General features: G+C 48.5%; 1 protein-coding gene across 1 annotated transcript in view; it reads left to right on the forward strand.

The window, feature by feature from the left end:
• The window catches only part of LOC146847632 (uncharacterized), a 141444-nt gene that overhangs the window by 74952 nt on the left and 51733 nt on the right, over positions 1 to 14759 (forward strand). Inside the window, exon 3 of the mRNA XM_085651768.1 lies at positions 5103 to 5213. Coding sequence (XP_085507894.1) covers positions 5103 to 5213 — 111 coding nt within the window. The remainder of the gene's footprint in view (positions 1 to 5102; positions 5214 to 14759) is intronic.

Consider the following 14759-nt stretch of genomic DNA (forward strand, 5'->3'; position numbering starts at 1 on the left):
CTAGCAGTATCTCCGTCTTGCTCGGGTTCAGCTGAAGGAAATTCTCTGTCATCCATTTAGAGATGGCAGACATTCCTGCCGCAAAACGTAAGTTTTCAGCCGGGGCGTTAGGATTGATTTTAAAAATGAGTTGCGTATCGTCCGCGTATGAAATAATCTCAAATCCACAAGTTTCAGCAATTTTGGCTAGTGGAGACATATAGAGATTAAACAACGTGGGACTTAAGCAAGATCCCTGAGGAACTCCTTTATCAAGCCCATGTTTGCTTGATCTGAATGGCCCTAGCATGGTTGTTTGGTTTCTTTCTGCCAGGAAGTTTTGAAGCCATTTTAAAGCTTGTTCTTGAATGCCACAGTGTCTCAGTCTGTCAGCTTGGAATGCGACACCGTATCGAATGCCGCGGAGAGATCTAAGAGCAGCAGAATGGCTGATCCTCCCGCGTCCATTTCTAACCTTAAGGAATCTGTCACCGACAGAATTGCGGTTTCAGTGCTGAAGCCTGGTCTAAAACCGGATTGCGACGGGTCCAGGTGGTCATTCACTTAAAGGTAGTGGCTCAGCTGTTTGTTTATGGCTGCTTCTAAGGATTTTGCCAGCAGCGGGAGTAAAGATACAGGTCGGTAATTTGCGAACGTAAGAGGGTCTGCTGTGGGTTTTTTCAGTAGAGGGCGGACGAAGGCTTCCTTCCAACTCGGAGGGATAGTGCCTGATTCTATGGAGCTATTGAAAATCGCTCTGACTTCCGAGGCACAACAAGGAGCAATGAGGGCCATAACCCTAGGAGGGCAGAGATCTTCGGGTGAGCCAGACTTTGCCGATGCGAGAAGGGAGTGGACTTCTGGATCTGTTAGTGGTGTAAATTGTCTGAGTCTGCTCGTAGACTGAGCTTCAGATTCAGTATGGCTTATAGGGGGAGGGTTGGTGTGAGATTGTGTGGGGACAAGATTGGTGTAAATCAAGTTAATTTTTTCCTCAAAATATGTTGCTAACGAGTCACATAAGGATTGGGACTCTATTTGAGGCAGTTTACACGCTTGGGGGTTAACAAAGTCTTTAACAATTGTAAACAGGGTTTTTGCGGAGTTGGACGCAAAATCAATTTGTTTTAGAATAAATGCTTTTCTAGCTGATTTTATGTTCTGGTGGTAAATTGCCAGAGAGAGGTTGTACCTCCTGTGGTCTGAAGGAGAGTGACTTGTTCGCCAGGACCTCTCCAAACCTTTGTATCTCGATTTTTCTAGCCTAAGATCTTCGGAGTACCATGGGGCAGATTTTCGTAGTTTGGCTGGGCCAAACTTTTTTATAGGGATTAATGTGTCGAATACTGTGGTGAGTTTGGTTGAAAAGGATTCCAACAGCTCTCATGTGTCTGCATCCGACGTAGGGGGGGCCGGTGGTAGGGTTTTGTAAGCTGCTGTAAAGGCTTCTAGCGATAACTTGTTCCATGGTCTTCGACGTTGAGAGGAGCGAGGTTCCGGTTTCGTTGAGATGGTGGGGCTCTGTTGTCGAAGGGTAAAAGGGACCAAGAAATGGTCAGACCATGTTAGGGGAAGGGGGGGGGCGGCAGAGAGACCCTCTACCGAGGAAAAGATCAGGTCAAGGGCGTGCCCTTCTCTGTGAGTGGGGGCGTTTGAGAGGAGTGAGAGGCCGATTTGTTTGAGACTTGTTAGAAGGTTGTCGGTATCAGGGTTACCTGAGGCCTCTCCATGAAAGTTAAAATCTCCGAGCAGGATAAAGTTACTAGCCGCTAGTGTGTGAAGCGCATTTAATTCTAGTAGTTCATTAACAAAATTGGTCCTAGGGCCTGGCGGGCGATAGATCAGAGCTCCATTCCAGGTCTCCGTAGGGGATAGGCTCAGTTTGAAAAAAACGACTTCACGTGTGGGTAAAAGATGTGTGGCTGTCCACTGGACTTTTAAGTGTTCTTTAAACCCAATTGCGATTCCTCCCCCCATTTTCCCCTGTCTATCTATGTTTAAAACGTTTTTATTGAGACAAAACAAACCATGGGGGAGGGGGATAGGAAGGCAGGATACATGGAATACAGTCAAAGAAAAAGGGTGCAACTCCAGAGGGTTGGCAATAGGTAGCGCGGTGGGTCAGGGGGAAAAACACAGTAAATGAAAGCTAGAAATGCAAGCTGTGGAATCCCCGCACGCGTATCCGACACCCCAAATCTAAGCAATAAAAACCCCCCCATCAACTCCTCGACAGAACACAATCCCCCCCCCTCCCATCCCCCATCCTCCCATTAACGAAACAACAACACTCCCCCCCCCTCCCCGTCCTATGGTCCCGCATCAGAGTAATCCTAACCAGGAAGCCCCGCACCCCCCCTCCCTCCCCGGGGGGTCCCCGTCTCACATGTAAGCTAGTCCGCCGGGGTCACCGGCGGCGTCAGCCTGAGAAGCCTAAGATACCTCGGGCAGGTGAGCTCCCGGAATTCAGTGGACACCCCTGTCTATCTAGATGGATAAATTTATATCCTTCTGGGATCGCTAAACTAATCTGAGTGTGATTAGAAGCATTCAGCCAGGTTTCCGTGAAAAAACACAAATTGGGGGAGTATGAACTAATCATGTCCCAAATTTCAATATGGTGTTTTGCTAAGGACCTGGTATTGCATAGTATAAACATTGGGTTTAGGCAGCTTGTGGGTGGTGCAGCCTCCGGTTTTTGACTGGTTATAATGTTGGTTATGCAGCTATAGGTACACACTTTACATGATACTGGTCCTTCCAGATAGTGTGGGAAGGATTCCCGACAGCCAGCCTTGTGGACAGTCCCTGCCATATGTGCTAGTCTATAATCCCTTAGGACCTTAGAGGAGTAGCTTCGACGTGGAGGCATAATGGAAGGTGAGCAGATTTGGACAGGGGTTTCGGGCCTGGGACTGGACGAGGCGCGGACGGGCGCAGACGGGCTTGCCTTCGGCGCGCCGCTGCGCGTCCGCTGCGCGTGCGCTGTTGGCTCGGCATTTTATACCGATTTGTCTGAGCACTAGACCGCCTCCTCCTTGTAGCCCCAAGATGGCGGCTGTCCCGAGGAGGAGTCTGGTCAGCCCCGGGCACCCAAAGAGTAGCGGGTCACTCTGCGGAGCTTCGACTATGCGGTGAGTTAAATGAGTACCAAAGTATTAAAAGCACAAGTAAAATCAACGATTTAGCAGCAAGGATGAGGATTAAAACACAGTTTTAAAAACACTCGCATACCATATCAGAACGTAGAGAGGTTCCCGGCTTCCGCCTCAGGAACAAAAGCTGCGCGTGCGCTGTTGGCTCGGCAGTTTATACCGATTTGTCTGAGCACTAGACCGCCTCCTCCTTGTAGCCCCAAGATGGCGGCTGTCCCGAGGAGGAGTCCGGTTAGCCCCGGGCACCCAAAGAGTAGCGGGTCACTCTGCGGAGCTTCGACTATGCGGTGAGTTAAATGAGTACCAAAGTATTAAAAGCACAAGTAAAATCAACGATTTAGCAGCAAGGATGAGGATTAAAACACAGTTTTAAAAACACTCGCATACCATATCAGAACGTAGAGAGGTTCCCAGCTTCCGCCTCAGGAACAAAAGCCTCGGAACCACAGTGTGGTACAGGTAGGTTCTATAGTCTATGGTACAATCACAGTCTGGTTCAGGTAGGTTCTATAGTCCATGTTACAATCACAGTCTGGTACAGGTAGGTTCTATAGTCCATGGTACAATCACAGTCTGGTACAGGTAGGTTCTATAGTCCATGTTACAATCACAATCCGGTACAGGTAGGTTCTATAGTCCATGTTACAATCACAATCCGGTACAGGTAGGTTCTATAGTCCATGGTACAATCACAGTCTGGTACAGGTAGGTTCTATAGTCCATGGTACAATCACAGTCTGGTATAGGTAGGTTCTATAGTCCATGGTACAATCACAGTCTGGTACAGGTAGGTTCTATAGTCCATGGTACAATCACAGTCTGGTACAGGTTGGTTCTATAGTCCATGTTAAAATCACAGTCTGGTACAGGTAGGTTCTATCTTCCATGTTACAATCACAGTCTGGTCCAGGTATGTTCTATAGTCCATGGTACAATCACAGTCTGGTACAGGTAAGTTCTATAGTCCATGGTGCAATCACAGTCTGGTGCAGGTAGGCTCTATAGTCCATGGTACAAAATACAGTCTGGTACAGGTATGTTCTATAGTCCATGGTACAATCACAGTCTGGTACAGGTAGGCTCTATAGTCCATGGTACAATCACAGTCTGGTACAGGTAGGCTCTATAGTCCATGGTACAATCACAGTCTGGTACAGGTAGGTTCTATAGTCCATGGTACACTCAGTCTGGTACAAGTAGGTTCTATAGTCCATGTTACAATCACAGTCTGGTACGTTCTCTCAGGACTCCATCCTCCCACCAGCTGTCCAAACCCTGCCCACCCAGAATCAGCCCATGGGATCTGACATTCCATGACATCATTTCATGCTCTAGGCCACACTAACCACTCATGCATCAGCTCACCTAAAGAGGTAAAGGAAGCATGCAAGACACATCACATCTCACCCACAGGGTGTCTCCTGAGGGGGGCTTCTCTCACCCCCGCTCCTCAGGGTGTAAACCGTACCTCTGATTGATTCTCTTGTTGGGGGTGGATGTCTCTCACATTGTCTCTCTTGAAGGGTGATGACATCTCTCACATTGTCTCTCTTTAAGCAAATACTTTTCTCTCACTCTGTCTCTCCTGAAGAGAAGTACATCTCTCACATTGTGTTTTGTTAGGGGAGTGAGGACTCCCTCACATTGCCTCTCTTGAAGGGTGATGACATCACACACGGTCTCTCTTTATGCACATGCATATCAATCACTCTGTGACCCATGAAGAGAAGTACATCTCTCACATTGTTTTGTAAGGGGAGTGAGGACTCCCTCACATTGCCTCTCTTAATGGGTGTACACGTCTGTCACTTTGTTTGTTTTGGGATTTTTGGACAGAGCCTGACGTGCTGTGCGAGATATTAGCACTACAGATGAATATGTGTTGTGTTAGATAAACAGCAGATAAGTCTCAATATTGTATATTGCCCTCTTGTATTGTTATTAATTTGTGATTTCTTTCTTTAACAGGACCTCTAATTGCAAGTACTGTCTTTTCATTGAGAGCGAAAGGAACACAACTGCTCCACCCCACGGACAACAATGAGTCTGCGAGAAGAGACCGTGCCACTAGTTTCCCAAGTAAGTTTAGCCTTGATGTGAGAGCGATGACTTCATGCATATGGGATACACGTGCTCCCTAGACAAGGCACTCTTTACCCATCACAGCAGTGACCGCACACTCCTGGAGGCACACATAAGGTGTGTGTCCTCACTAGACAAGGCCCCGCTTACCCATCACAGCAGTGACCACACGCTCCTGAAGGCACACATAAGGTGTGTGTCCTCACTAGACAAGGCCCCGCTTACCCATCACAGCAGTGACCGCACGCTCCTGGAGGCACACATAAGGTGTGTGTCCTCACTAGACAAGGCCCCGCTTACCCATAACAGCAGTGACCGCACGCTCTTGGAGGCACACATAAGGTGTGTGTCCTCACTAGACAAGGCACCGCTTACCCATCACAGCAGTGACCGCACGCTCCTGGAGGCACACATAAGGTGTGCGTCCTCACTAGACAAGGCCCCGCTTACCCATCACAGCAGTGACCGCACGCTCCTGGAGGCACACATAAGGTGTGCGTCCTCACTAGACAAGGCCCGCTTACCCATCACAGCAGTGACCGCACGCTCCTGGAGGCACACATAAGGTGTGTGTCCTCACTAGACAAGGCTCCGCTTACCCATCACAGCAGTGACCGCACGCTCCTGGAGACACACATAAGGTGTATGTCCTCACAAGACAAGGCCCCACTTACCCATCACAGCAGTGAGCGCACACTGCTGGAGGCACACATAAGGTGTGTGTCCTCACTAGACAAGGCACCGCTTACCCATCACAGCAGTGACCGCACGCTCCTGGAGGCACACATAAGGTGTGTGTCCTCACGAGACAAGGCCCCGCTTACCCATCACAGCAGTGACCGCACGCTCCTGGAGGCACACATAAGGTGTGTGTCCTCACTAGACAAGGCCCTGCTTACCCATCACAGCAGTGACCGCACGCTCCTGAAGGCACACATAAGGGGTGTGTCCTCATGAGACAATGCCCCGCTTACCCATCACAGCAGTGACCGCACGCTCCTGGAGGCACACATAAGGTGTGCGTCCTTACTAGACAAGGCCCCGCTTACCCATCACAGCAGTGACCGCACGCTCCTGAAGGCACACATAAGGGGTGTGTCCTCACTAGACAAGGCCCCGCTTACCCATCACAGCAGTGACCGCAGGCTCCTGAAGGCACACATAAGGTGTGTGTCCTCACTAGACAGTGCACTGCTTATTAACTGCAGCATTGAACACACAGTCACAGAGGCATACATAAGGCATGACTCACTTCCGGTCGAGTGGGAGTTGGCGTTCTAGTGGCCCAACTCCCCTCTACAAAAACGGAAGCTCCTCAATACGCGCAGCGGACGCGTAATGGTGAAAGCTGTTGCTCTTGGCACTAAGTGCTGTCCTGATTGCTTGCGCTCATTTGCACACTCTATTTATGTTTTAATTCTGAATTACTAGTTTTAAAAACGGATCCTGAGTGTTTTTAAACTATTGAGCTTATTTGCACAGTTCTGTTTAAAGCTGATTCACGAGTTTTAATAACAATAGTTCCTACCTTCTGCTTACTAAGGTTACCTGCGTTCATTATTGAGGGCACCCCTACCCGGTCCACTGCGAGATTTCCTGGTTTGCGTGGAGGGAGACGTGACCCGACTCACTTCTGGTCGAGTGGGAGTTGGGGTTCTAGTGACCCAACTCCCCTCTACTAAAACGGATGCTTCTCCAGATGGGCAGCGGACGCGCGCAATGGGCGCGCCAAACACAAGCCCGTCTGCGCCCGCCTTTGCCCGTCCGAGCCCTGACATCACCTGGAGCCAGGGACCCTGGTCTATCCACCCGACCCGGGCATGACTCCCCTTTGATCCTATTCCAGCAAGGAGCTGTTAGATCTATGAACTGACCCTCGGACGAAATGCCGGCTTGGGACTTGGCCAATCTTGGAGGGCCCTTTCTCATGCCGATATCAAGGCACTTTCTCTGAGACAGCCCCCTCCCATGGTATAGGAAAAGTCCCCCACATTACTACGCCAGGGTGGAAAAGCATGCTCTGCAATGTCAGATCCTTGCCCAAGCATTCCATCGAGATATGGGACCTAATTTCCACCGCCCAGTTGGACATTGGTGTTTTGACTGAAACATGGCTTAAGTCCTATTTTTCTCCCGCCATCGCAATAGCGTTGCCTGATGGATATAGGATTTTAAGAACGGACAGAGAGTCAAAGGTGGGGGGTGGACTAGCAATTATACATAAGGACAGCATCAAAGTTACTTCACTGGAGGAGCGGAGCAACGCATAAATCATGGTCTTTCGGTTGGACCTTCTATCACAATTCAGCTGGAAGGGGGCCTTAGTCTATCGGCCCTCAGGCCCCTTAGCTGATTTCCCACTCCAAGTTACCGAACTAATAGCTCCCCATGTGATCTCGGCAAACAAATTTCTATTGTTGGGAGACTTCAACGCCCACAGTGAAGGTAGCTCTAATACCGACGCACTGACACTTATAGCAGACCTCGCTCTTCTGGGCTTACTTAAGCTCAATAAAGGCCCGACCGACACAGCGAGTCACACATTGGACATTATTTTTTCTAATTCCTCCTGCATTTTGTGTGAACCCTCTAAGCCACTGACATGGTTAGACCATGCATTAATTGAATGTTCGAGGCATATGATATTAGGCATAGGGATATTTGCGCAACCTTCTAATGCTCCACCGTCCCATCCGCAACCTCAGATCTGCTGGAGCTATGCTGTTCCAACTTCCCCGCGTTCGCAAGGCCAAGACTGGAGGCGCCTCCTTTAGATTTCTAGCCAGCAAATATTGGAATAGGCTTCCTCTTGATCTACGCATGGAACCCTCTGAAGCAAGATTCAGATTAAAATTGAAAACGTATTTATTTCCACGTAAATGATAACCTTTTTTTTTCAGGACCCAGGCTTGCCCTGGACTTTGGCCTTCAGGGAGGAGTGGCACTTGTTAGCGCGGGGACACACTATGCTAGTGTAACCAGGCGCTTTAGAAATGGTTTTATTATTATTATTATTATTATGAGCTGCAGATCACACACTTAGGATAAGATCGCCATCTGGTGTTGGGCTCGGATGCTTGCAGGTTGTTGTTGTCTTCGGAAGAAGTCTTTGGTCACGAGATAGGTGACCCCTCCCTTGGACTACAGTGCGCATGGGCATCCACTCCATCCTCAGATTGTTTTCGAAGCGACACAAACTTCAAAACTTCCTCCATTCACCTTCACTCGACATCGAGTTCATCGGACCGGTTCCGGACGTCGACGCGGGCGATTCCATCTATCCGCACTGTGAGGCCTACGGCTCATGGAAAGGACGGCGTTTACAAAATGCCCCCAATGTGGAGCAAAGTTCCCGCACAGTGACCATCACAAGGTCTGCAACCTGTGCCTGTCACCGGAACACGACGAGTCCAGCTGTCCAGCCTGCGCCGCATTCCACTCGAAGAAGACCATTCGAGATCGGAGACACACAGACCAGCCCTGGAACCGGAGGACATCTTCGACGAGGGTCCTGATGTCCCGGAGGAAGATTCCGAGGAGCTTCAAATTCTATCAGAAGCAGACGACTCAGACGACCCCATTACTCCGGGGCAACACGTGAGTACTGATACCCTTAGCCCAACCCCTCCAAAAAAGGCATTGGACAAGACTTCGCCAGCTGGCCCCAGTCGCGACCGAAAACAACCTTCAGAAGCCCCGCCTTCGAGCCCGGCTCCGAAGAAATACAAGCCTTCCGGTGGCTCGGCTCCGAGCAAACCACATATTATTGTCCCGCCATCACCTTCGGCACCGAAAGCACAAGACCTCTCGGCACCGAGACCGGCTCCGGGAACTCCGGTACCGAAACCTTCCAGGCCCGTAGACAAACCGGCACCGAAGGCTCCAAAACCTTCATCGGCACAGAAACCTTCATCGGCACCGAAACCGTCATCGGCACCGAAAACATCATCAGTGCCAAAACAACCGGCTACGGACTATCTCACACCTCCTAAGCCCAAAGACTCTACCGATCACCCTTAACCTAGATCGGAACCGAAATAATCGGCGCCAAATCCTCTTCCGGAAGAACAAGAACTTTTCCGCCCAGATCCTACACAAAAAAGGATCTATATTAATCCAAAAACAGGACATGTCACTGCTGTGCCATATAAGAAACAGAAGCTGGACACAACACCTTCTCCAGCTCCTGTAAAGAAGAAGGACTCGGCCACCTCACCCATTCCTCCTTCCTCTCCTGTCTCACCTATTAACCCCCCCTCCCCACCACCACTACCTCTTCCATCTCCTTCACATACACCACCTCCACAGGATGTTTATGATGACCTAGCTGGAGGGGTGGATCTGGATGATCTTAATGATCCTAATGATCCTTTCACAGATCCGGATGCTGTACCACTAGACGACTGGGCTTACCCCCTGCCAGATATACCTGACCGTACTCCATATCCCTCCAAACCCTCGCCCCCAGATGACCACATAGGGTTTGGACAACTAGTGCATAGGGCAGCACTTTACCATGGTGTCACCATGCACTCTGATGCACCGAGGAAGACTTCCTCCTAGACACCTTTGAGCAGTCCCAAAAATCAGTTCAGATTTTACCCATGATCAAAGGGGTTATCAAACATGCCACTGAAGTTTTTAAAGACCCCGTACGGGCCAGGGTACTTAACCCCAGAATTGAAAAAAAATATAGACCTGCCCCTGAAGATCCTCCGTACATTAAAGGACAGCTCCCTCTAGATTCTTTAGTTGTTTCCAATGCAAGGAAACGGGCTAACTCCCAAACAACAGGAGATACACCGCCCCCAGATAAAGAATCTAAACTTTTAGAAGCCTCAGGCAAAAGGGTAGCAGCACAAGCAGCTAACCATTGGCGTATTGCCAATACACAAGCCCTATTAGCACGCTATCATAGAGCTCACTATGATCAGTTAGAAGACCTTCTACAACACTTACCAGACCAATACAAGGCCCAGGCAAATGACCTTTTACAAGAGGGAAAGCTCATCTCTAATGCCTCCATTAAATGTGCTCTTGACGCCGCTGACACTGCCTCTAGAGCAATAAATACAAGCGTACTTCTTAAACGCCATGCACGGCTACGTATTTCAGGCTTCAAACCAGAAGTACAAAGTACCATACTCGGCCAACCATTTAATCAAGAGCAATTGTTTGGACCAGCAGTAGATACTGCACTAGAAAAAATGAAAAAATACAGAGACTGCCAAATCTATGGGAGCATTGCAGTCTCCACAAACACGTGGCTCCTTTCGACGCTCCTTTTATAGAGGGGCATCCATAAATACTGGACCAGACACCTCCTCCACCTTCAAAAACTCTACACAAACATCCTCCAATAGAGGATATTTTAGAGGAGGATATAGAGGAAATAACACCAAGGGCCGAGGTCGAGGCAACACCAACACTCGTACCTCCCCGCCACTAAACAGTAACTTTCCTCCACTCCCCCAGACCATTCCACTCCAGTCGGGGGAAGACTCAAACAGTTCCTACCTGTCTGGAATTCCATTACAACAGACAAGTGGGTAAGACAAATTATCCAGTATGGTTACTGCCTAGAACTCACAAGTACCCCCCCCCCACACATACCTCCCAAACAGCGTCCCATGTCACCAGACCATCTTACGCTACTCAAACAAGAGGTTCTCTCATTGCTTCACAAACACGCAATAGAGCCAGTCCCCTTACAACACCAGGGCACAGGGGTATACTGTCTTTACTTCCTAATCCCCAAAAGAGACGAAACATTAAGGCCTATACTAGACCTCAGACTCCTAAACCAGTACATCCACTCAGATCATTTCCATATGATCACTCTTCAACAAGTGCTCCCACTACTACAGCAAGGCGACTTCCTTGCCACACTAGATCTCAAGGATGCCTATTTTCACATTCCCATGCATCCGGCACACAGGAAGTATCTAAGATTCATGGTAGACGGGCAACATTATCAGTTCACAGTACTCCCATTCGGAGTGACAACTGCACCCAGGGTATTCACCAAATGCCTAGCAGTAGTGGCAGCGCATCTCAGAAGACAACAAATTCACGTCTTCCCGTATCTGGACGATTGGCTCATAAAAGCCAATTCACTCCACAAATGCGTTTTACACACCCACCAGACTATTCAAATTTTACACAACTTGGGATTCACCATCAACTATCCCAAATCTCGACTACAGCCCTCCCAAACACAACAATATCTAGGAGCCACCATAAATACCTCCACCGCTTTAGCTTATCCCAGCCCAACCAGGATAGCCAATATACAAGCTCTCATCTTAAAATTTCAACCCCAACACTCTCTCCCAGCAACAATGTTCATGCAACTCATAGGCATGATGTCATCATGCATCTTCATTGTGCCTTATGCAAGACTTCAAATGCGTCCCTTGCAAGAATATCTAGCACAACAGTGGAATCAGGCTCACGGACAACTTACGGATCTGGTGTTAGTGGACAGCCGCTCACATCGCTCCCTAAAATAGTGGAACACCATAAACCTGTCCAAAGGGCAGCCATTTTTAGAGCCTCTTCTACAGATAGTGCTGACAACCGACGCATCCCTCACAGGATGGGGAGCCCATTTCCTAGGACACACCACTCAGGGCAAATGGACCACTCAACAAAAAGTGCTCCATATCAATTACCTGGAACTACTAGCAGTGTTCCTAGCATTGAAATCTTTCAATTACATCTCAAAAACAAGACTGTCCTCATCCGCACGGACAACATGACAGCCATGTATTATATACAAAAACAGGGGATAACACACATTCTCTCCAGCTGTCCCAGCTCGCGCAGAACATTTGGAGATGGGCAATTCCCCAGAATATCTACCTGCTAGCAGAACACCTTCCAGGAGTTCACAATCAGATTGCCGACTTGTTGAGTCGACAAACCCAACAGATCCACGAATGGGAATTACACCCACAAGTCCTACTCCCATTCTTCCAAAAATAGGGCCAACCAGACATAGACCTGTTCGCCACACACGAAAACGCAAAATGCCCAACCTTCGCCGCCAGGTTTCCTCACCCACAGTCGAAGGGCAATGCAATATGGATGAACTGGTCAGGCAGATTTGCGTACGCTTTTCCGCCTCTCCCACTCATTCCGTTTGTGGTACGCAAACTCAGGCAACAGTCTCTCAAGCTCATACTAGTAGCTCCCACATGGGCACGCCAGCCCTGGTTCACAACACTTCTGGAACTCTCTCTAGTTCCACACCAAAAACTGTGCCTCTCCCCGTCTCTATTAACACAGAACCATGGAGAAATCAGACACCCATATCCCCATCAACTGAACCTAGCGATCTGGCTCCTGAAGTCTTAGAGTTCGGTTACCTCAACCTACCTCCAGACTGCATGAATATTATAAAGGAGGCCAGACGACCTACCACTAGAGCCTGTTACGCTGCAAAATGGAAAAGATTTGCCATTTACTGCACTAACAATGACATACGCCCACTGGATGCTTCCATCCAAAACATCATTTGCTACTTACTACACTTGCAAAGATGTAATTTAGCGTACTCATCCATACGTCTCCACCTAGCAGCATTAGCTGCCTACTTACAAAATCGACAACACTTGTCACTATTTAGAGTGCCTGCAATCAAAGCCTTCATGGAAGGTCTTAAAAGGATTATTCCTCCAAGATTACCACTCTCTCCAGTGTGGAATTTAAACATTGTTCTTACAAGGCTCCTGGGTCCCCCATTTGAACCCTTGCATAAATGTGAACTGCAGTTCCTTACATGGAAAGTAGCTTTCCTCATTGCTATCACATCCCTTAGAAGGGTGAGTGAGATCCAGGCTTTAACCATACAAGAACCATTTCCACAACTGCATCGTCACAAAGTGGTTCTTAGAACAAATCCAAAATTCCTGCCAAAGGTCATTTCTCCATTCCATCTCAACCAATCAGTCGAGCTACCGGTGTTCTTCCCAAATCCAGACTCGGTAGCTGAAAGAGCTCTTCATACCTTAGACGTTAAAAGAGCCCTACTTTATTACATTGACAGGACCAAATCTTTCCGCAAAACCAAACAATTGTTTGTTGCTTTCTCTCCACCACATAAAGGCAACCCCATTTCCAAATCAGGGATAGCCAGGTGGATAGTTAAATGTATCCAAATATGTTACCAAAAAGCTAAACACACTCTAACAGTTCCCCCTAGAGCGCACTCCACACGCAAAATAGGGGCTTCTATGGCATTCTTAGGGAACATTCCCTTAAAAGATATTTGTAAGGCAGCCACATGGTCTACAACACACACCTTCACTAAACATTACTGTGTTGATGTGCAAGCAAAACGACAAGCTTCTGTGGGCCAAGCTGTACTTAAAACTTTATTCCAAACTGCTGCAACAGATAAAGGTGACCACCGCTAGGGGAGACACTGCTGTATAGTCTATCCTAAGTGTGTGATCTGCAGCTCATATGCCTCGAACGGAATATGCTACTTACCAGTATGCATCTGTTCTTGGCATGTAGAGCTGCAGAGCCGCACACGCCCACCCGCCTCCCCGGGACCTGTATCTGTTCCAGCATTGTCTTAATTAGACATTACACATGGACATCCTTTCTCTATTTTTACAAACTCCATCATTTCCCATCATGGCGAAAAACAATCTGAGGATGGAGTGGATGCCCATGCGCACTGTAGTCCAAGGGAGGAGTCACCTATCTCGTCACCAAAGACTTCTTCCGAAGACAACAACAACCTGCAAGCATCCGAGCCCAACACCAGATGGCGATCTTATCCTAAGTGTGTGGCTCTGCAGCTCTACATGCCAAGAACAGATGCATGATAAATGGCCCCACCCCTGTTATTCAGTCTGCATATAGACAATGGAAGAAAATCACCCCAGAGCGCTTCCAAGCCTCCTTCCTGGCACCGCACCTACCAACATAGAGGATGCTCTTGCTAAATACAATTCTGCCATCACATGCGCCTTACATCAGCATGCACCATGGAAATCTCTCCCAAACTCCCCTAAGAGCCCTCAGACTGTTTGGGTTTCCCCACAGCTACGTACTCAAAAACAATTATGCAGAAAACTCGAAAGACTCTGGTGTTGTTCCCTTGATGAGAGGGACAAAGAGAGATATATAGTCACCCTCTCTGGCTATCACAAAAACATCAAGGCAACCAGGAAAGCTCATATCCCGTCTCAGTTAGCCCAGGCTGGCAATGCCCCCAAAACCCTTTACTAAATTCTCCAGTCTTCTATTAACCCCTCGGCATGTGATAACTTAGAGGCCCCCTCACAATCCCTCGGCAATAACATCGCACAATACTTCTCTCAGAAAGTAGAGCTTATATACGATAAAATCGTTTCATCTGGGAGCCAGCCTCCGGCCGCCCTGACTCATGATTTGGCAGAACAGGCAAACATCCAGCTGTTAGAGAGTGTCCCTCCTGTGACCTTGGAAGATGTTGAAGCACTGTTACGTATTGTAAAATCTGGCTCACGTTTGGATATCATTCCGGCCAAAGTCGCAGCCGCCTTG

The sequence above is a fragment of the Triturus cristatus genome, chromosome 4_1, assembly GCF_964204655.1.
Source record: "Triturus cristatus chromosome 4_1, aTriCri1.1, whole genome shotgun sequence".
Lineage (NCBI taxonomy): Eukaryota > Metazoa > Chordata > Amphibia > Caudata > Salamandridae > Triturus > Triturus cristatus.